Source organism: Parus major, chromosome 4 (assembly GCF_001522545.3).
Source record: "Parus major isolate Abel chromosome 4, Parus_major1.1, whole genome shotgun sequence".
Taxonomy (NCBI): Eukaryota; Metazoa; Chordata; class Aves; order Passeriformes; family Paridae; genus Parus; species Parus major.
Window position 1 is genome coordinate 55,833,801 of NC_031771.1, and position 24,365 is coordinate 55,858,165.

Sequence of the window (24,365 nt, forward strand, 5' to 3'; positions counted from 1 at the left end):
CTCCAGGCCATAAGGCACTGAGTTGACCCTGTGCTCTTCTCTGCAAGATCCAGTCAGGGCTGTATGAATCTCAGGAAGGGCTCTAACATTTTCCCTTGTAATCATCAAAGACCCTACTCATTCTGTGGCCAAGAGGAACTCCAAATTTAAACCTCTAAACCTCCACAAGCACAGAGTTGGGGTGTGGGTGCTGACTGAGATGAATTGCCTGTAAAAAGCCTTCACTTTCTCCAGCGAGGAGGTTGGGGGTGGGCAATGCTTTGGGAGGGGATGCAGCAGGACATCTGACCCCAGCTGATCCCAGGAATATTTCATAACCTCCAACGCCATGCTCCGCAATGTGAGGTGGTGAGTTTTCTGAGTGGTTTCTCAGGGGCTAGGTCAGCAGCTGTCAGTTGGTGGGAAGTGATTGCTTTTGCATCACTTTGGGTTATTTGGTTTGGTTTTCTTTTTTTTTTTTTTTATTTTAATCCTATTTTTATTAGCCCTCTACTCATTATGCTGTACTTTATCTCAAAGTATGACTTTCCTCATTTCTGCCATGCCAGTTCTTCCTCCTGTTCCACTGAGATCTGTGAACAAGCAGATCTGTGAGGCTGAGCTGACATCCAGGATGAGCCCACCACAGTCCTTCCTGGCACCCAACACAGGGCACTAAGTGTTCATAATAATAATAAATTCAATTACAGCATGGTAGAGCAAACTAATTCTGTATCTATCTAGCAGCTGCTGGTTGCAATATTGACTCACATGTTCTTGACACTGACTTGTTTATTCCCTTACCTGCTCCATGCCACACTCCATGTCTTGCTGTACATCAAATTCGAGAGTGTGTTAAAGGCTGGTTTTGGCTTTTGCAGTTTGCTATGCTGTGTATCATTTGTTCACCGGTTTTGAGAGTAATCTGGTATTTGGCCCCAGTGCTGCAGTGCCCCCTGTACCTTGGGTACCTCATGAAAACAACAAACAACTACACATTTTCCCTTTTTTTATTTGAGAGCTAATTTATGGTCAAGATGAAGAATGGCAACTTCTCCTTCTGCAGTGAGATGCTTTCTGCCTTGTTACAATGGCTCCTCAGTCCCTCCAGCACCCTTGGGTAATCAGAATGCACATACTGGTGTGTCTCAAGAACCTGTTCTGGTTTCTCCAAGATACACCTAGGAATTAATACTCCTAGGTGTATCTTGGAGATACTCCTCACACAGGAGTATGTCCTGAAGCAGTATGGTTATGAGTAGCAAGGTGCATGGGAGAGTGTGGGCAGGTACCTGGAATGGTTTTCATCTCTGAGAATGTGGCACTTCTCCCCAGATATAAGTGATAGGATGAAGAAACCTGATGTTCACCTTGAGGAGAATTAATCTTGGGTGAAATAAGCCCTGATTTGAATGGTGCCATTGCTGTATGATTCCATTGCTGTATGATTCCATTGCTGTATGAGACTGTACATCACCATTAACAGCAAAATATCTTCAGGTTAAAAATGCTGGTTTGGTCTAAAATGAGCAGCAAGCCAACAGTGTCTGAAAGAGTGGAGTCTACCTACAGGACTTGGCTTTTGAGCACTCTTTAAGCCAAACTGACTCCATGTCTGACCCATCAGAGCAGTGTTGTGTTTACGGTGTCTCACCTGTGCCTGGCCCTGCAATAAGAGCTCACCTGCAGCCGTGGGAACTGGTGTGGAGTGAGGCAGCACTGCTGGGGCTCATCACTCACTGTGTGCACACTCCTCTAAGAATAGAGACCCAAACCCAGACAAATAAAAGAACATGATTACAAACCTAATTCTCGTATTTTCAAAAACCAGATCAGCCTGATAACCCCATCTGCCCAAACAAAGGCCACGCCACCCCCTGTCCATAAGGAAAATCCATCTGGATCAAGAAGAGAGTCTTGTTTATAAATAAATGAGTTTGCACTGATTACACAGCTCTGTCCTTCTGTCCCTCTGTCCCACTTTTGCTCACAAACCCTTGCTATAATCCGTCACAGAACACTCTGTCTGAGTGGGCCAAACTAATGCCACACTGGGCTGGTAGGATAAACACATACATATTTTCTCATACACACAGAGTTTAACTCTGTGTTTACAGATGGTTTGATTTTTCACAGCAGTAAGAACATACACTGAGTACCTGTTTTCTGCATTTATGTAATGAGAAAAATGGTTTAAAAAATGATTCTGGAATGGAGAAAAGAGAAGATATTAAATACCTCCCAACTGACACAATTGTTTTGAATTGAAGCTGCACACTCCTAACTGAGAGTGAGTTCCCTATTTTACACACTATAAAGTCAGACTTATTGTTCACAATTACTACTGTCTAGCAAACAGCACATACTGCTCTGGGAATGCCACTCACCAGGCTGGAAAAGTCAGGATTTTATAATTATGTTACAGCAACTAGTAAAGAAAATATTTCATTGCTTATTTACTTCTTTAATAGACATAACACTAATATAATATTATAAACCTCTTTATTTATAATCAATTTATTATATGTACATATATATATTGAATGTGGGCACTTCTGCATCTATAGCTGTGTACCATGTTGACTTTCACATCTGTTGATAAAATTCCTATTTGTTTCTATATAAAACATATAAATAAAATGGTTTTCATCCAGTTTAATTTTCATCAAGTGATGATTTATGAGGTACATTGCAGGTATAAGCATGGTAACATGGGAATGCTGAAGCTAAATCAGTATTTATTGTTTCAATTTGTGATGGTGAAGTAAGAACCAAGTGCACATCTGTTTGAACATGATAAGAACAGGAACAAACATTCAGTCTGTGTTTTGCTGGAGATTGTCAGTATTTTAATATTATGTGCAGACAAACCACTACAATGGAAGTGAGAACAGATGGGAAGAACACTAATGCTTTCCTAGACTGCAGAACATAACTGGATATTGTACTTCAGTTGTCACCAGGCTCCACTATCCATATATGTATGATTTCACATTCAGCTGATAGGAAAAATGATGAAAGATAACCTTTTAATAAATTAAAATTACATCATTCATGCTGCAAGTGAGGAGCATCATCTTCCTTAATAAGTCCATCTCATCAGCTATGAGATTCAGGTACAATGGAATCAATGGACAAGAAAGGACACCAAAGGACCTCACACAAACTTAGAGGTATTTTAAATACAGGGGAGAGAGAGATCTCACAGTTCCTTTTCTGGAACACTTATTTAAAAAAAAAAAATCAAATTTGTGATTAAAAGGTATTATCAAAGTTGAAATTTGTTCTTAACATCTGCACTTGCATTCCCAACTGCCATCTCAACAGAGCAAGATACGTCACCCTATGTATAAAAAGGATTACTTGGCTACAGATTGTAATAAAAAATATATATATTGTATCTTAAAAATTACAGCAATATGTAACGAGATTTCTCACAAAGTATCTTGTAAAGCCTGGCAGTTAGGCTTACAAAAAGAACCAGAGTCAGAGCCAGCCTTGACAAGCTTGCAGTCCTACGGATAGACATAGGTTAATACAGGGAGATGCCAAACAGAGATTCAAGCCTTTATACCAGCCCCTTGTTAAAGAACTGGTAGTGTGTGAAGTTTATACAGCATCTGACAGCTTCCCAGAAATGTGTTATGAAGGTATGGTATCCTTTATGAAAGCTCTGAACCTCTGATGGCAGGTCTGGCTCTGAAAATACAATGTGGAAAAAGTCCTGCAGAGAGGAATAAAGGAAAAAAAAGCAATCTGGAGAGAAGATTGGAGCCATTACTGGGGCAAGGGGAGTGAGAGGATCAGACTGCTGAACGAGATGGAGCTACAAAGACCTTCAAGACAAAGATGAGACATTTAAAGTGATTGAGGAAACAGGGGGAAAGGAGAAACAGTGGCAGATGTTGGAGGGTGTTGTGTTTTGAGCGATGGGGAGTGAAGAGAGACAGTTCCCAGTTAGACTGCAAGGTAAGAAGTTATATCAAGGGAGGAAAGATTCCTGAAGGGCTGTGGGTATGGTTAAACTGTATTTAACTGAGAGGAGGAAAGGAGCAGAAAGACTTTCACAGCCAAGTCAGGATGTAGAGGAGGGAGGAGCTTCCTTCTGTTAGGAGTCTGAGTGGCAGGATGGAGCTGTTGTCAACAGCGACAGATTAAAGGCAGCAGCAAGAGGATTAAGGACAAGAAATAAGAAGCTTGGTGTCACTAGTGTGTTACACCTGAGCTGCCAGGGAGCCGTTCAGTGCCATGCCAGGGACGTTCTGCAGCACTGTACTGCATACACAGCACAAGGACAGGCGTGGATTCTTGATTCCCCAGTGAAAAACTAATAAATAGCTTGAGAAATTCTCCAGGATTAACACATGAAGAAGTGAGTTGAACTCTGTACCACAAACTCCTCTCTTTACTTCAGAGCATTTGCTCTCTTTGGGCCACGCTGTGGACCAGCTCTGTGGTCTGCCTGGATTCTTCCCAGGTACCTTCAGTTTTCTGTCACCTCTGGCAAGCATCCTTTTCTAGAGTGTGAAACAGTTTCTGCAGTTTATATTTAAAGCATGCACATGTGTGTAAGGTCTTCATTACTGAACAGAAAAATGTTGCTTGCTGTATGTTAGACGCCTGTATCTAAGATTTTTGAGCCTTTAAAGCTTTGTCACTCCTTACAGATTCACATTTGATCTACCAGTTTCTTCTCTTATAGTTACTGATTTTGCAAAATTAACATGAATGTTGTCATCTCAAGACTTTTTTGTCCTGTGTTTCTGTATTAATTGAATTTCAGTCTAAGGAACACAAAAGCATTTTTCAAAAAAATATACCAAAAAGAATGTTAAGAATTTTGCTGTAATCCAACTCCCACTTTTCCTGGTTTATTTTCACCTAGGCTCTCTGACATAAGCAAGATGGATTTTTTTCCTAATATGAGTCTTTTCTTTTCCTTATATTTAAAAATGGATTAAACACTCAACAGTTATATAGGAAAACAAGTTACCTGTGCCACATCTTTTATATTAAATAAATAAGAAAGTGTGAGTTTCAAGAAAGTTTGTGAACCTATTTTAAAAATTTGAATGCATATAATTGGAAATTGTATTATAGGATATTCCAGTATGGTATGTTTTATTAGCTAATAACTAAAAAGAAATAATTTGTTAAAAAATTGATAAATGAACAGAATCAAATAGTCAGAAAGAGAATCAAAAGAAAAACTTGTTCCTCATGTGGAGAAATACAATTAGCAATATTTCTTTATCTGCCTTATGGAGTGGTGCTTTTACAACATGCAGCATATAACTAGGCATTAGTCAATATAATCCTAATATTTGTCCCTACAATAAGGGTTAAAAAAAAATTGTCCCATTCTTTTCAGAATAACTTGGAAACCTGAATTAATTTAGACTTAAAAGCAATATTACATAGGGAAACACTTGATATAGCTGTCACTATTCCTTTTATTTTGAAGAAAGGTTAAACAGACACTTCTCTCTCTCAACTCTCCAAATATCCACCACCCAAAGGTTAATGGCTGGCAGCAGCAGCCAATATTGAGGGGAGCAATTTCATACCTACCAGCAAACAGCACCCAGGACAAGAGTCTTCATGACCTTCTGATTCCATCAGGAGTTAAAAATTTATGTCAGCAATTTACATAAAAGTATAGCAGATTTTAATTTCTGTGCCAGAAAGAGAGATGGCTTGAAAGTGAGGATAATGCCAGACAGGGAGAATAGTGTCAGATGAATACCCATGTCTTTTCTGTCCTACTAGAAAGAGTGAAACACCAGCTACCAGGCAGTGTCTCTACCCAGCACGGAGCAGGCAGCCTCACACTTTGCATTTAGATTAGCAGCTGCAACAAAAAGCCCTTCAACCAAATCTGGAGCTGCCATTTCCACAAAGGGTGCAAAAAGCCCACTCAGCAATAACAGAATATAATGTCATTTTAATAACAGAAATACAAAAATGCAGTCAGCTTAGTAGAGAAGGCCAACTACTTATAAATGCTGTAAAAATTGTCTGTATTGCTTTTATGTTTTGTAAGGAAGAACAGTTAACAGTGGTTATTGAGAAATTGTTTCAGAGGACATCTCTGCTGCTTCTTGCCTCCTGAAAACCAGGTGTACACTCCTGGGGATACCAGGAACACCCCTGGGAACCATGTCACAGACATATGAACTCACCAGTTTTGCTTGCTAAGAAGGGAAGAAAATCCTAAAACTCTGCCTAGGACCCCAGGAGACAACATAAGCAGGGATGAGATTGGCAAGTGAATGAGCATCAGTTCAAAAAAATCAAATCTACCGGAATGTCTCCATGTCTCAGTAAAAAGGGATATAGACAAAGACTATAAATATTTTATGTGTAATTGGCTCTACATTTTAACAGTGATTGCAGTGGTTCCTGAATCTTGTCATTCTGAACAAGGACTGTCCCTGCAGACGGGCACTGATTAATGGTACCATACTCTGAAATCTGAGCCACAGAGTCCTTCAGACTTCAAGAACGTTTTAAACTGAATTTATGTGTCCTTCCTAGTTCACTGAGCTCACTGTTTCATTGTGTCACATTTGCTTACAAGAGAAGACTGTAACCAGAAGACTGGAGCATAACTGGCTGATACTTTTCCTGTTTTCTTGTGGCACATTGGCATAACATTGGGAAAAAATTGTGATTTTAAACAAGAAATTTTATTAGGCGGAAGTGGTCACTCTGGTCATACACAAAGAAAAATCTATGCCCACTGTAGAACAGTATGTCTTTGCTATTGCCATTAATGCTTCTAAGCTATTTACAGTTCCATTTTTTACCTGATCTCATTATCAGTGTATCACAGTAGTACTCTATTAATGAGACTAAAATATATCCTCATCAAGAGGCAAAGTCAGACTTTTACATGTTTTAGAGAGAGATCTCCACAGCTGGACAATTTCTACTCTCTAGGACTTAACCTGGCCCAAAGCACAGATGATGGTGAATTCTGAAATCATGTTCATCACAAAAAACCTTCAAGGTCACTGTTAGGGAAATTAGGGTCTCTGGCAAAGGGTCACAAATAATATGACTCAAACTGATACCCAAGCTTATACTTCCTTTAAATTTATGTCAAGCAGATATAAGCAAAAGTATAATATGTTCTCCAAGTGCTCTTTTCACTTCTTTAAAGATTTCATTTTGACCATTTTTAGGAATAATCCCTATAAACTAAAATCACAAAAAATCCATATACTTTTATGTTACCAGAACAAGTCAATCTGTCTGGGGTCTCTGTCCATCTCCAGGAGCAAAGGAAAGAAAGTTATGATACTTCAAGCAGAAACTCTTGTGCTAGAGACACTTTTTCCCTTGGCAAGCAAGATAAACATAGAATCCCACAGAAAATACCAGGTTTCTGCCCAGCATACAGTAAAAATACTTTACTGCTTAAACATTTTAAGGTATATCAGGTTACAGAGGCTTTAGGTTCCCAGCACTCTTGTCTTGTGTTGTAGCTCTGCCACTGGAAAATTCCTTTCTCCAATTCTAGAGACAAAGCTCTTCCTCCTCATCCTGCATGTGGTCAATCCTGACTCTAAATGTTTGGGAACATGAGTTTTGTCTCCCTAGCTTGTGGATAAATGGATAAAAACAGTAATAAAATAGGTGGCAGATACCAGCAAGATTGTCAGCTGGTCATATTTTCTATAACCAAGTAAAAGAGAGAACTTGTCATCAACAAGGTGGTTGCTGAAGAAGGCTGACTCTTTTCCTTGCCCCTTGCGCTGGCGCTGTGCTGTGTGTCCCATCTCTGTGCCAGCACTCCCGGCAGCCCATCAGAACTGAAGCGTTAGTTAAGAGCCTTGCCACGGACTATGGAGGCTCCGACCACAAATCCAATATCCACAGAAAATGAGTTTCAAAAAGATTATGACAGGGAGGAGGGGGGAGGTGACAGAGGGGGGCAGCGGGACTGAAATGTGATGCTATCTAGAAAACAAGACCAAATGCAGAAAGCCGTGCGGAGCAGCTCCTGCTCTGAAGGCTCTATCCGATCTCCTGACACTAGGTGTCATTGGCACTGCACCTCCTGGGCACACGGCTGCCTCGCTGCTTGGCTGGCAGGGCCTGTCACTTGCAATACTTCGGAATAGAAACCTTCTGTTCTTGTTGCTGTAAACACGTCTGTCCTTTCTTCAGCCTGTGTTTAGTACGATTGCTTCAGATGCAGACTGGTGCGAGGGTCAGCCAGTGAGGGAGGCTCAATTCCTTGAGCAAGTCACCAGCAGCCAGAAGGGACAACAATGCTGCAGTTCTGCCCTTGCAGTATGTTGATATATATATATTTATACAAGGTGCATGTGGGCAGATATCTCTGCCTGTTCATGTCACTGGCAGGAAGGCTGGAAGGGCCTCCCATTGCTCCAGCTCCACGTGTGCTGCTGCTGGAGAGCCACAGGGCAGCATCCCCCTCCCACACTGCATGCCTTGCATTTTATCTGAGTGATGAAAGTCTTCCTTCAGCCATAGCAGCATTTTGTTCACATGCAGGGTTACACCTTTATCATCCTCCAGCAGGGTGCAAAGGAAATTCCCCTGTCTTCTCTCATACTGACCCAGATGTAGACAGGGGGGTTGGAAATAGTGGTTACATCATGAAAAACATTGATGAATTAAAAATGAAAAAACAGTCCTACACAGCTGGCATGGATGGATGGATGGATCCGCAGCTGGTGGATGATTGTTAAAGAGAGGGAAAAAATAAATTAATGAGTATCAAATTAAGTACCTTCTCAATAATGTTTTTCTAAGAAAGTAGAAAAACATCATGCTGTAGATGATTAAAGAATTACTATCACCAGGAAATATTTGCATTGAATCCTCAAGAACCAGAGATTGTAATTTACTCCAGTATAGGGAATTTATATATTTAGAAACTCTGGTCTTACAAACCATAGAAGTCTCTTGAGGTATTTAATGATTCTTAAAAGCAAGTAGCTCCACGATTTGATTAACTAGATTTAAGTGCCCTGCAAACATTGAAGTGCACAGTTTCATACTGCAGTTCTCACCCACCAAGAATACTTCAGAAGAAGCAATTTTTTAACTGAGCAGTGCATTTTCTGAATCCAAAGAGTCTGAAAGGTATTTTATTCTGTCCAGTTTTTGGTCTCCTACTACCAGAAAGATAGATGAGGCATCCCAAAGGAGGATCACCAAGGACATCTGAAGCTGGAGCACCTCCCCTAGGGGCTGAGGGAGCTGGGCTTGTTTAGCCTGAAGGAGAGATGGCTTTAAGAGTGGGGGGAGGTTGCTGAGAGCAACTTTCAAATTGACAAGCTGCTCTGAGACCCTGAGATCCAGCTCCACACTCGTGTGTCTGCCTTAGTTTCTGGATAGCTTGGCACACGATTCTGCTAGCACTAGAATAGAGTGGCACAAGTCCTCAATTCCCTGTGTCTTTATCCCTCTCTCTGTGAATCAGGAGAACACAACTCCTTTTTTCACCTTTGTCTCTGTCTCCATCTGTCTGAGCCTTTCACTATCAGTGTGTGTGGTATCTAAAGCTGCTGATTAGGGTTTCTCCTCACAGAGATGACACAGATAGATAGTCAAAATCATTAGTGCTCAGTTAAATCTCCATGAGTGGTTTCAGAGGTTCAGGGCTGCCATCTGCAGTTTTTAGCTGCAGTTTTAGCTGTTTTTAAGGATTAGGTTTTTCATAAATCAGATGTCACCAGAAGCTATTGTTCTCAGGGACCACTGCACCACTTGTAAGGAAAATTCCAAGTTGTTTATCATCTGCTTAACAGGAATAATCTGCCAGACATCTCCATTTTCAAATAAATTGTATGGAGACATAAAGCAGGCATTCTTCAGCTGTAACATGGAATGTTTCCATTTCACCTCTGATATAGTTTTCCCTAAAATTGTGACAATCTCATTATGCTCTTGCTGATCTTTCAGAAGGACTCCTTCTTTTATTAATGCTCCTTGATCTACAAGCAGCACAACAGAACAGTATTTTGGCAGCATCTCAAACTATATCTTTAGTTTCATGATGTTTATTTTTGTTCTCAAAATAATCCTTATGCCATAGTGTACCTTTTTGTGTAACATTAAATATTTCCTAAAAAGGATTTTTTTTTTCCTTTTGGTTCAGTGATGCAAACCCACAATGCTGGCCCATATAAGGATTACATTATAAGGACTACATTAACTTTGCCAGACCTGAAGTACTGGCAGTCTTCTTCACTCATTTCTGTAGCTAAGTGGAGGGTTCTAGTAAACATCTCCTCTCCAGCCACACTACCTGTTTCCAGAAAGGTACAAAAGCAATCATCATGGGGACTTCTTTCTTTACAGCAATGAATCAGCTTAACCAACAGGATTTGTTTTGATACACTCTATCTGATTTGCTGTAGAGATTCTGGTTTGCCAGAACAAAATGTCATGGTAACACAGTTAAAGAAACACTCATATTCCCCCCCAGCCCTCAACAAGAACCATTGTGAGCTTTCTTCTGCTTCCTTCAGAGAGGCCAAAGAATTCACCTTCCGTGCGGGCTGCCCTTCCTGGTGTGGTTCTGAGAGCGGAACACGTCAGGCCCTGCAATGCTGCAGGACTGCAGGAACATGACTGACCTGACTTTAACACAAGGAAGAAATCTTGTGCTTCCAGCCTGCTGTGCTTTGCTGCCAGGAGCAGATCAGCAAGATGGTAACTTGCCTGCTCAGGAAAGCCTACAGAAGCCATACAGGCTCCTGCAGAAAAGCCCTAGCCCAGAACACTGCAGGGAAACTTTTTCACTCAAATTTACACTGACCTCGTGGCAGAGTGCTGCCTCCCAAACTGCTCACTTAGTTCTGTGTTCTTGGCACTTGCCTGGCCCAGGCACACTTCACGGTCTTGAATCATCTACATTTCTCCTTGCTCACATGCAGACAGTTCTGCTGGGCTGAGGTTAATATTACATGACTGCTTCCTGAAAGGAACTAAAAAAAAAAGCAACAAAAAAACCCCTATTTTCTCCTTTTATTTTTAGACTATGGCACAGTTTCAGATGATCCTGGACTCATTTCTGAATCAACTGACACTTGCCATTAATCTCACAGATCAGTGAGGGAAACAGTTCTTAAAAATTAAAAGAACTCTGTGTCTCTGGTAGAAAGGCCTGGAAGTAAGATGAAACCAATGTCAGAAGCAAGAGCTGCTTCTCCCTGATGCTTGCTTGCCTGTCAGCATCGCCTCTGCCCACTCCCCCAGAGAAGTCAGGCCTTCTGATATGTGGGAGGCCTATCAGATGGTGTCTGTCTAAATCAAAGACCAAATAATACCATTACACAGCATGTAGAGGTGTTTTGTTTTGGTCCTTTTGCAATAATTCTGCCTTTAAAAATATGCCTTCACAGCCAGAATATACCTTTTGTAAATGCTCCTGTAATGACTCATCTTTCTTTGAGAATCATAAAAAACCTACTGTTTTCCTTCACTTAGGAAACTAAACATCTATTCAATAAAGGCTGTTATGCTCAGAAGCCTTTCCGAGTGCTGAGGCAGTGCTCCAACATATCCTGTCTTCAGTATGTTTCACATACAGAGTTTCAGATACAGAGCAGCTGTGTCATTTGAAAGCACATCTGTAGGCTAAGGGGCACTGTTAGAAGAGAGTGCACCATGCTGGATCCAGCAGCCCAGGAGGGGAGGCTGCACCATCCATGTCTCCATGTCCAGCCAGCAGTGAGGCTGAGATGTGTTCCCAGTAGGTGCATGCACACAGAGCACACATATATGATATATTTACTTATATTCGTGCCCACACAGTTGGCAGATACACAGAGCACTCACATGAACACGGAGAACCCACAGGAAATCTGTTTCTTTCCCCTTTCTTTCCAAGACTCTCTCTTCTCTCAAGGCTGTTTCTCCTCTGGCAAACCACAGCACAGGTAACTGTCACACCTACAAATTGTGTCCGTGCATGATTTGAAAAGCAACCAAAATTAGTGTCCCTCAAGGAAAGGCCCCAGTATAAACTCAACAGCCTTCTGTTGGCCTGCCAAAACCAACAGCATCAACGCAGCTCCCAGCTGAATGCAGCTTTCCTAGGCAGTGTAAAGGAGACTTGGTGTGAAAGTGATAGTTAGCTATTAGGTGAGGGTTACTGGAGGCATTACAGGTACAAAGAGTGTTACAAGGGACAGAACAGGAACATGATGACAAAATATAGTGAGAAGAGCATAGAAAGAGTACACAAGGCTTTAGCACTCAGGTGTTATTAGTCCCATCATTAGTGTAATAATTTTTTTCTGCCAAGACTTTAGTGTAGAAAGTATGTCTTCTTTTCCCTAAAGAGACTAGGACCTCAATCTTGCCATTAAAGGAAACTTTTAATGTCAGAATTTCTCCTTCAGTATTAAAAAGGGGTCTGTACTTGTGTTGTCTGAGCTGGAATGCCTCAGGTAAAAGCAGATAAAAAGAGCATGATGGATGAACAAACTTGTCTAAAGTGAGCCTTCCTTTGTTGCTTGTAATCTTCAAATACTGAACTCTGTACTGATGTTACTAATAGACACAGGAGTGTTGCTGTAGCACTTCTGGCAGACAATTGGAAATCCAAATTTCAAAGGTCCTTTGGTACATAGATTAAAAAAAAGGATAATTTGAGTTTATCTAAAGTATTTCTTATATGTTCACAAAAAGCATTCTGTACTAAGATCAAAGTTGTGTGCTGTGTCATGATTACTTACAAGTTCCTGCTTCTGCACTGCTGTGAAGGAGCAGCAGCAATCCTGTACACGGAGTTTTAGGAACCATTAGGATGTTTTTTGAAATTACTCAGATGCCAGTTATGAAACTACATTTATGGAAAAAAAAATAGAAATAAAAACAAGGAGGCTTGCAAAGCTCAGGAAGATGTGCCTATTAGTCAGTGCTTATTCATGCACTGACTAATGTGAAATGTCACTTTTACAGAAATCAGTGTGTCTCCACAGCCTGCAGCAGCGGCCCACAGGTGGTCTCCAGACAGTTACAGACTTCCCTGAAATCAGGAACATTCTGTTTAAACTATCTTGATGTTTTTTTACAAAACACAGTTCAGAATTATAGCTCAGTCTTCCCTAGGGTGTTGTGTCACTTTCCTGAGCTCTTTGGGAATTTGCTGTCTGTGCTCCTCACTTTCTTCCTTGTCCCATTTCTTGGCAGCATTAAGGGAGCAGAGGAGACAACAGGTACACAATGGACAGCTACAAGGCAGACTGATGTTTAAGCTGGAATCTCATGGTTTGGAGGTAAGAGGATTCTAGATAGTGTCCAGATGTGTGAAATAACAAGATACCTTAGACTGATAATGAAAGGCAATGCTGAAAAAGGTGAAGATGATCCTTGGATGTTTTAACTACAGCATTAGAAGAAGAAACAGGAAAATAACAGTGTTCCTGTGTGAAGCATTCTGCTGTCTTCTCTGGGGTAATGCAGCTCATTCTAATCCCTCACCCTTGAGACATAAACTGAAAAATGGCCAGGATGACCCTGCATTTGGAGACCCCATCACATATGGTGGCTTGACTTATTTAATTCATCCAAGCAGAACTGAGAATTTTATATGATCACTGATTACAAATACATCATTGCATTGTTATGAAAAATAAAATTCTGCCAAAGTGAGAGAACAATTTGTCACTACTAATTATAGGCTCATAATAAATAGCTTTAGAGTAGAAAATTAGGGGGAAAAGAAGTTCTAAATAAGAATTAAACTGAGCTTGTGAAACAGTCTTCCAGATGCAATAGTGGATACAAAAATGATATCAGCAAGGCCAGGTGAGAGATCCCCAAGGGGTCCATCAGGGCTCCCAAGGGCAGCTGGGGGCACCAGGCCAGCCTCAGCCCTGGGCATCTGGCACCTCCCTGGGGAAGGGAGCAGCCCAAAATCAGGCCAAGCTTCCAGCCCATGGGTGGGCCTCACTCAGGTGATCATGTGGCTGGGCAAAGACCACTGGACACCAGCATCATTGGGGCTGGGAGAGACATTCCTAAATAGGGGCTGAAATGGCATCCTGGGCAGCATGGCAGGGTCCCCAAGGGGCTGAGAAGGGCCTCTTGTTATTCCCCTCCCAGGACTCCTGTGAAAAGAAAAGCCACTACCTAGCTGTTACTAAATCGTGGTTTGAAAGTCACTCATTTTACCATATCTATAACAGTAAAGGACAATAACTGATACACCCAGTATATTCCTATATTCCCTTGTTGTATGATGAAGTGGGGCAGAAAAAAGGACTCCCACAGTCAATTCTTCCCAAAATCAGTAGAAGAGACTCACTGGACCAGACACCTCAAAAAAAGCAGTCCAAAAAATGACGCCCAAACATTCTATTTTCTGCTTTCAGAATGAGTCACTCAGACAAAAAAGGTGGCTTGTAAGCCTTTGTTGGTGCTGGATACAGTTCTAGACTACTTCAAGACATAGACCACAGTCAGAGATGAGTGCATCTGCAGCCTCTCCCTAGAGAGGCTTCAATTCTGCTGATGTCCTTGATGCAGCAGAGCAGTCATCTTCTCTTGACTCAACTCTAAACTGCCTCTGGACGTTAAGGTATCAGCACTTAGTGATCTGTCAATATATTTCACAACAGCACAAATGATGCTACATCAATTTTAGCACAACACCTGTCTGGGAGACTTCCAGACATCCATTATCACCAGAAAGCCTTCCTTGGCTCACCCTGCTGGAATAGTACAAACACTAATTTTAGAGGGCCCTTGGCACTCCTCACCTGATGTGCTTGTATTTGACCATATTCTTCAGGTAAATAATATGTATGAGATGGGGGACAAGATATCTACTGGCTAGTGAAATCCTGTGAAAATATTAATGAAAAAATCATGAGCTGAACATCCTGAAAGAGACACATGGTGGCTCACAGAACTGTTTGATTAAAATTACATATATTCTACAGCTCTACTCTTGGCAAATTTTAACAAGAAACTCAAAAATATTGTTCATTGTGACTCTAGAGTCACAGAATGCGTGAAAGCTATGACTAGCAAATCCTCCTCTGTTAAGCACACTTCTTCTATGACAGCATCTGTTTTTTTACAGACACAATATATCAACATATTTGACCACGGCAGGGTTGTCACTCTTTTCCTCGTGCTGAGTCCTCGTGCACTAAATAATGGCTTTCATGCACTGGAGGTCATGGCTGTTCTTATATCAAGAGAACCAGCATCTGAATGATTTAAAGATTTCATCTGCCAGAAATGTTTTTAGACCATAAAACCTCAACATTCCTGAAATAGCAACAGAACAACAGACAAACAAACAAACAAACAAGCACCACAAACCCAAAGCTTTCAGCATACCATTAACTGTGGTATCTTGGGGCTCATAAACTGAGTGATTTTAAAAGTTTTTTAAATCAGGACTGGTTGCCCTAGATTAAGAGTGCTACATTAAATTTGAATGTGCTGCCAGAGTAATTTGGATTGAAGAGGAGGGGGAATGATGCACTCTTAGCTGCTTTCATTTTTGTGTGTAAAAGCTGGGTAGCACACAAGGTTGCAAGAACACATGTTTTCTGACAAAACCAACAGTGATGCAAAGCAAGATGAAAATTCATCCTCTGAACAATTTAGCCTTGCTATTAAATGAAATGTTTGTGGTGGGATCCTGTATCACAAGTTTCTGAGTTAAGTGCCATCTGGATATCCTCCATTTAAGTGAGTTCACTGAAACTAGGCTTTGACAGTTCAAAACTGGATGAAATATTACACAGGTATTAATAAACATATATTTATAACTCAGATATGGTGATCAGCCTTTTAAGAACATATGGTGTTATTTATAATATCTTTTTGAATGAAATGGCATGAATGAACAAAGCATGTACCTCTGTATGCCTGTGTCTCTGCATGCAATTAATGCATGGTTTGCTGAAGAGTAAATAGTGTACTGTTAGAATTTGGGGTCTGTTGTGGGTTAACTAGAGCTATACTCTCTGACCCTGAATTGACCAGACCATCTCCAAAGGTCACTTAATCATGTTTCTATTCAACATCCAAACCTTTTTATTATCAGATAGCTAATAGAAGTCAGAGAAGCATACAGATCTGCCCCTCACTCAGTACCATGGAAATCCTTGATACAGTTGTTTATTTGGGACAATTGTAACCCACTGCTGTCACTCTGCCTGCCCAGGTAAGCTCTGCCAGAGTCACTCCAGATTCACAAAAGCTTCTGAATGATATGTGACACTGCCTTCTTTCATGGCTTGCTTGTGATCTCTACAGCATGACAAAATTTCTTGACAGCTTACTTTATATTACAATTCTCCCCATTTAGGAAAAGCCTTTCATCAGTGGATCTCACAGAGCTGTACAAGTGATAGATTTTTTTTTTTATAGTGCAATTATATAAAAACAGATTTCATGTTCTGTCTCCCCTGTTTTACTTACTAGCCAAAGCTATTTCTTTTTTAATAAGTATGTCTCACTTATTATATATGAGTGCCTCTCATCAGCAGGATTGTGTGAACTTCTTTCTTTTTCTCAGGAGCAGAGTAAATGGTATTCATATGGGCCAAGAAACAACACAGGTCACTCACCACCTAGATTTTCTAAAGCAGGGATCAAGTGAGAACCAAAGGGTAAAATCCAAACTTTCTTTCTCTGAAGAAGAGTTAGTTAAGCCTGTATGAAAAAAAGAAACCCAAACCCCTACAAAGGCACTACAGTTCAGTGTACTGTGGTTTTTAGAGGATACTTAAGCATAAACATGTGAGAAGGCATTATTGGCACATGTACCTCCTTTGTTAATATATTTGATTTCATTAACTCTTGAAATCAGCAGACCAATTTTTTATTAATTCTGGCTTAAAATAATTGTTACCATTATTATAGTGCATTTCTCTCAGCAACAAGTGATTCTGCGTGGTTCTTTTATGACAGAAGTGAAGATGTGACCCAGAACAGGAAGTGCTCTGTGTAACAAATTCAATTATTTTTAGAATTTTGCCTTTTTAATAAGTACTATCACTTAATTGTCATCTAACAAACAGGCCCCCACCAGTAAATGCTTTTAAGCCTCCTTAACAGGAGGACAGGCCTGACAACCTCTCATCATTAACAGTCATACCAAAATCATCAGCAAAATCAGGACGTTCTCTTTCTAAAAATTAAAAATTCTTCTTTGTATTTTAACATGAAGTAATCAAAAAAATGTGTATGCCTACAGTAATTAAAGGATATGTTGCCTCACAGATAAACTGTTTCAAAAGTTATCTTCTTCCATTTATAATTATTTTGTAGCCCAAAGATGTCCACAGATTGTACAACAGTCAATAGCTGTCTTAATAAACCAATTTAATGTCTCCTTACATTGTTTCTGTTATATACACACATACTGCAGATGATGATATTGGTGCAACACCATAGAGATTTAGGTTTTAAATTCTATTTAAAGACCTGGTTCTCAGTGGTTTCAGTGGAAAGAAGGCAATTTAAACAGGATTTAGGCATTTAATTCCTTTAAGGATGTAAGCCTTTGTCTTTCTATAGTAGATAGATCACCATCCTTTTTCTGACAGTTCAGTGCTGATGATTTTAGCTTTTGGTTCCTTAGTCTCTGTAAAAGCTAGTCCTTATATATGATGCAGAAATCATAGGAGAAATTTGGATCATTATCAACTATATTTAGCAATCCACTTCCAAAGTTTAAATAACTCCACCACCAGAAAAACAATTCTATCGTAATGTCTGCACACAGACAAAATGGAGTTAAGAGGCCCATATGAAATTGGGAAGGATTTCATTTTCGTTCTGCCACTTTGTATTGCATTTTTTACAAGTGCATTGAAAAAAAAAAAGGTGTTCTTTCTGTCCTGACTAGACACTATTAAATTGGTAGATCTTTGAACTTCATGGACCTAAAGTTGTTGAAAATACACTTACTAGGCTTTAGAACCATTGGAATTAGAACTATTTCCTATTCAATAGGAAGAATTTCTTGACACTTAATACATTGAATAGCCCGACTGCAGTAATTTAAGAAATTGGTTACAAATGGAGTTAATCTAATCTCATTTAAGGAGCTTCTCTGTTAAGAAGCTCTGATTCCCCTTCCAGTGGGGTCATCTTGGCAGACTCTACTTAAAAAATCAAGCTCAGAGCAGCATGGAAAACAAAGGTCTCTGAAGGCTACTTAAATAGTTTGGAATCAGATTTTTACTACTTGGAAAATGGTATTAACTTGTCTATAGCTCAATTCAAGTCTGCCCTCATAAATGTGGCACAACTGAGAGTTCCCTTTGCTAAATTGAGCAATCTCCCATGTAAATGAACATTTTGGTTGTTTACATAGTGGAGATGAGACAGTCCCTCATCCAGAGCTCTGAGTAAAGCTTTGGGATTACAACTTTTTATGGATACATAGTCACATCTTCTGATGCAAATACCTCACCATTTCAGAAGTTCCCTGTAGTTAGATGAATTATTCTCTGACACTACTGCTTTTTTGAAGTCTTTTGCCTCTTTTTGTTCCTTTTGCCTACCAGCCTTCTTTTTAATTTGCATATGTTAGTCTTTGTCTGCCTCATTTGCTTAATTAAGAGTATGGTTCTGCTCTACTAATGAGAACAAAACCTAACTTCTAAAGAGCTTGTTAGTGTAGAATGGAGAAACTGTGTTATGATTTTAATTCTTGGAAAGCAATATATTCTCCAGTACAGAATTAATATTAATGTTAGATGGAAAAAACTTCTCACGCCCCAAGACATAAGAAATATTCCCTATGCTCTTCACTATGTTATAGGAGCCTTAACTGTATATAAGCTAACATCGGAAGATCAACACTTCCACACGTAGATGCCTCAAGGTAATTACTTTAAGCCGTTTCTATTGTAGGTCTGATTTTTATGGTGGTGCCCCATGCACACCATACTGTCCCTTAAGGGGGGTGAGGAAATGTGTATGTGTTCACAACAGCTGAAAATGAGGCAACCTTGTTTTGAGGCCTAAATGGCATTCCTTAGCATGCTGAGCTTTGACAAGTTTAGTTTGGATTCAAGCTTTTAGAAAGCAGAGCACAGCCAGTCCAAGGAAGTACAGGAATGGCATGGGAAAGCTACTGCATCCCAGGGAGCTGTATCTTCCCGAGAGCGTGTCACATGCTGTCAGAATTATTCTGGCTCTTAGCAGTGGCATTAGTGGTATGCTACAGGGAGCAGAGACTGGGTCACCAGCGAAACGTGACAACTATAAATGGAGTGGCCGATTATCAGCTGCAAAAACAGCATGAAAGAAAGAGCACCACCACCCAAAATAAAATGTTGATGTCAAATGTCAACATCTCCCATACAAGGCACCAAGAGCTTCGTTAAATGAAAGATACTGCCTAACCCTCAGGGGTATCCCACGTACATGAGTGACAGCTAGAAGTGTCACTTTATTCAATTTAAAAATTGATTTTTTCAAAAGTTTGATCATAGTGCTCTACATTTTATTCCTTTTTTTCAATAGGTAAAATCTTTGGATGAGGAGAAATTTCATTTTTATTTGTCTCCAGTGTACTCTCACATTTCTCCCCATGTTGATAACAGCACTGTAACCAAATATTACAGCCTTTCTTGACAGACCAAATCAACAATAAGCATTTTGAAAGGAATATGTTTTGTTTATAGCTGTGTCTCACTAAAAGACTGAATAATCTGCCTCTGGGAAGAACAAAAGCTTTCCTGGTTTAGAACCTTTGTATTCCTTTTGTTGTTGGGAGTAACACAGGTATGGCTTCTGTGCAGCAGACAAGGAAACCGTCCTGGCAGCAGAGTATCTACAGCACAGCAGTCATTGTGACAAATGTAGGTGCTCTGTTACAGACAACTGGTGCTTTGTAATCCCAAATAGGGTAGAGGTCCTTTTAGATGCCCCTTAAGCTATAACTGCTCGACAGTTTTGGTAATTGCAAATTGCCTCATTTAATTTGGTTTAGGCTTTTGTGAAATACAGAGGTATAAATATACATGGTTTCCCAAGACTCCATTACACCTGTTTCAGGCAGGAGAATTTTCAGTAGAGTAAAACAGAGTAACCCATAACCCACATAACTCTGCAGAGAGCAGGCAGAGCTCTATGCTGGAAGACACCACAATCAGGTAAAGTTTCACATGGAGAAGTTTACATGTCCTTCCAGGTGGTGTATACCTTATGTCTTTAACCAGGAAAACCATTGCTTTTCTTCTCACTTAAGGCAATTATAGGGAGTATTCTAATGTATATAACATCTTAAGTGTAATCTTTGTAAGTGACTGAATTCAGGGAAGGAATTCAACTGGAAATTAGCCTGAGGCAGAGTTCCATGGGTTAATTATGCAACATTCCTTCTATCTCTTCTAAATCAATTGCCTCTTGATTTCAATGTCTGTCCCCTTAAGAGGGTGAGAAGGATCTAATTGCCTCCCTCTGGACCACTTGTTACTGCCTATCCCTGTGAAATTCACTTTTATGAGCCTGTGCTGTATTTGCAATTTAACTGGATCAAAACTCCTTCCTTCCCCCCACTTGTTAATTATTTTGTCATCGCCTCAGATTATTTCTTATACATTTCCTGACAAGATGTCCTAAACAGAATGCTGTATTACTGGTAAAAGTACAGACCGGGCTGATACAACAGGGTTTTATGTTTGTGGGTTTTTTCGGTTTTTTCCCCGCACAATTTACATAAAATTTACCTTTCTTCTTTACACTGAGGGTACTAGAGAAACAATTATTTTTTTCAATGGTACTGACAAGAACTACCTTTGCCAAAGCAGGATTTAGTTTAATAACATCATATCCTTACATTACTACTAGCTACAGGTAAAAGATGAATTAATTCATCTAATTCATTAATACATCCCTTTTTAAAACATAAAAAGGGATGTAGCTTCTGGAGAAGGGGGATTAACAACAGTATTCTGACATCTGCTAAACACGTTGTTTCAGCCCACCTGAGAAAAACATTATATATCTTGGAGAAGAACACAGAAATTAAAAGTCCATATATGCTACTCAGCCTAAAGTTTCAATGGCCTTTACTTGGTATTGGCTTTTTAGGGCTCCCAAGGTTATTTCCAAAACACAGAAGTCCGAGAGAGGGTTCTGCAACCATTCCTTAATGGTGGGGCATGTGAAGTGCTTGTGTGGTTACTATTCTAGTTGTCTTACGACATTCAAGCTTTGCCTCAGATTAGACAAAGCTAAGAACCTGTAAAAATGAGGAATAACCAAGGTTTAGCACCGTAACAACTGAAGCTAATCTAAAACTGTATTGCTGATTTTGCAATCTTCTTGCACTCATTTAACAGTCCTGTGAAAAAGGCCAATATTCATTTAACTGAAAATGAACCTGCCAGCTCTTTCATTTGGTTTGGCCCAGTTCAGGTCTCAGATGTAGGAATAGGAATTGAGAAACATGAGTGCCAGTATCTGGGCAAGGGACGCTGGAATAAGGGATGACCTAGGGAATAGAGTGCAGGATTACAGCAGCCCAGAATTACATTATTTTAAACTCAAGGGAATTTGATCTTCAGCATCTGGAACAAATTTGGATCCTACAAAGGTCAGTGGAAACAGAATTTTGTACCAATTCTTAAAATGTTTTATTTTTGTATATTGAATTATCATGTTGTCATAGTATTTTTATGAAGATAGTAACTCAAGCTATTGTATTTTTTAGCTTTCAGTGTATTTCAGTATACCAGGGTCAGAAATTATCCATCACAGTTTGTCTTTTATCATTGAATTGATGATCAGCATTCTGACACTGACTCCACACAAATCTGGCTAGAACTAAAATTAACTGTTAGGCGTTAAAAAAGTACTTATATTGCTGGTATTTGTAATAAATATTTTATTAAATACATATATATAATTTCTAAAGAACCTACATATTCACAATTAGTGCATTATAAAATGTCATAATAGCAGCAGCTATGGATGTGTAAGATTAATTCTCATTTCAAACTTCTTGTACCATTTCTGTTTGACTATCTGGGGGTAGATTTCACCATTTAGACTTCAAAACAGGGAGAAACAATTGCTGCAGCCTGGGAGAAAAAAAAAAAACAAAAACAAAAAAACCCAAATCACAGCATAAAGACCTATTTTTCTTAAATTCCTTTTAGAAAATCTGATGGCTACTCAGGATCAGACAAAACTTGTATATAAATGCAATGCTATGCTAAGTGATGTGGAAATACCAAAAGACTGTGAAATACTTTCTAAGGAGCTGTTAACACGTGCCTCAGGCTATACTGCTGAGTTGCAAATTCAAGGGGTGTGTTTTCATCAGTATTCAAGTCACCTCTTAGTCAGCAAAGAAGAACGGTAAAAGCTAAAAAACCGTGAAAAGTTGCTATGAATTTAAGAAATTCCATGTGCTGAGAGCTTGCTACTGCTCTGAAGTGCAGCTGTAAGTTCACACATCTCCCTTATATAAACTTGCATTTTTTCTGGCCCAGAGCCTTAGGCATAACTTTAGTATTCAGCTCCCAATATGTGAACATCTTTGATATCACGTTAATAGTAAATACCTACAGGCCTGGAGAATGGAGCCTTCTGGAATAGAAATCAATCATTATATGTTTCACAAGCCATATATGTATCGCTGATCCACTAGGTAAATAATAAGAAGAAAACAGTAACATGAGCATTCTCTGAATCAACTTCTGTATGATGTCCATGACATCACTATGTAATCACTGCTACGAAAATGAAGCACTCTTGAAAAAGATGCAGAAGAACCATGTTTTCCAAATAACTGGTAAATGTCTTAATGCACATCCAGTGGCAGGCCAAGGATAGCAGATTTTTTCATCTCCTCAGGTACATCAATGCCAAGTGGCATTGCAGAGATATCCCAACTCAGTCATCCAAGAGAAGAGCTGTAGGGCATCTGGGAGCAGTAACTTCAACTATTCCTAATAAATCTGCAGCCAAATATGAGCCTGCTGTGGTTCCCCAAGAGGCTTAGCACTTGCAACTTGAGCTCACTGAAGATCTCTGTTCAGAAAAACCCAAGACTTAAAGCACAAGGACAATTGTGGAAATGAGAAAAAACTGCTAAGGCTTGCTAACCAAGTAATTAAAAATGCTTTGTCTTTTGCATGAAATATTAATAACAAATAATAGATACATAAAGATTCATGTATTTCTAAAATATACAAAGAGGTGAAAAAAAACCAAACTGGTTTCATATGGACGACTTCATTTTTAATGGGCATATGGCAATTGTTGAAGGAAAATACAGCTCTTTGAACACTGAATAAGGGGAAAATCAAGATACATTTAACACAGAAGTGAAAAATACAGAAACCTCTTGCAACAATCCCAGTATAGTTGAGTGCAGCCTTTACTGCTCCTTGAGCAGAATGACTGCATATGCCAACTCAGTACAGATTCTCGAGAAATTCCAGCATTCTTTCATTCTGAAGTGCTTACCTCTCTCTCTCTGCATGAAAGGCTTTACACCCCTGCACTGCAATACTGATTCTTCCTGCATTTGAGAATCCAAAGCTCTTCCCCAACCTGTTCTCCCAGCCCCCAAAGGAGAATCCCACAGGGCTCTCCCATGCCTGTTTTACAGGTCAGTGAGCCAATAGCACACCAAAAGCTTTGCTCTTTTTATATTCTGTATTCATATGATGGGCAAGGCAGTCCTGTCATACCCATCCATCCTGATGCTTTTTTCCTGTTTTATAGGAAAAACTCACTCACTTTACAAATGAAACAAGTTAAAGGGACAAAAGCACAAAGCAGCACATATTCCAGGGGTTTCTGCCAATTAGATACAAACATTTTGCCTTGCTGTATCATGCAGAGCTGATCATACACGTGATTTATATTAACAGCATTGGAAGGAAAATTAAATTTATCCAAAGTTATATGGGAAACACAAAGGGCTGTACGTGGTTCAGCTTAACCTAAACAGACTTCCAACTTGGCCTCAGGGGACAACTCAGGTGATAAATTAGCAGTTTGTAAAGCACCTCAGCAGCATGTGGAGTTGAATGGCATAAGACTGTAGGATATTATAACTGTAAATATGTAAGGGATGAAGATACGACTGATCTTAAAGGAAATACTGACTCTGCGCAGGAATTGCCTTCCCAAGAGTTCCGTAAGAGGAGGAACTCGGGGACCTGCATAGCCTCTCCCGTAGGAGGTGACTACGGCGACTCAATCCCTGCTGATAAGGACGACGGTTCCCCAGCAAAATCAAAGCTCTGTCGCCGCAGTAGCGTAGGGCACATTCCCGGGATCCCTCCAGCGACCGCCGGGGCCGAGCCCGCACAGGGGCCGCGTTTAGGGCGAGAGCCACGGTGCAGAGCGGCGCCGGGAAAGGGCCGGCAGCGGCCGCGGAGGGGCTCGCCCCG

The 24,365-nt window shown here is 40.0% G+C and overlaps 1 protein-coding gene across 1 annotated transcript in view; it reads left to right on the top strand.

Annotated features, from left to right (window-relative positions):
* The first annotated feature begins 3,908 nt into the window (after window positions 1-3,908).
* Window positions 3,909-24,365, top strand: part of WDR1 (WD repeat domain 1) — a 40,645-nt gene continuing 20,188 nt past the window's right edge. Inside the window, exons 1-3 of the mRNA XM_015623673.1 lie at window positions 3,909-3,948; window positions 22,116-22,317; window positions 24,042-24,311. Of these exons, the coding sequence (XP_015479159.1) occupies window positions 3,909-3,948; window positions 22,116-22,317; window positions 24,042-24,311 (512 nt within the window). The remainder of the gene's footprint in view (window positions 3,949-22,115; window positions 22,318-24,041; window positions 24,312-24,365) is intronic.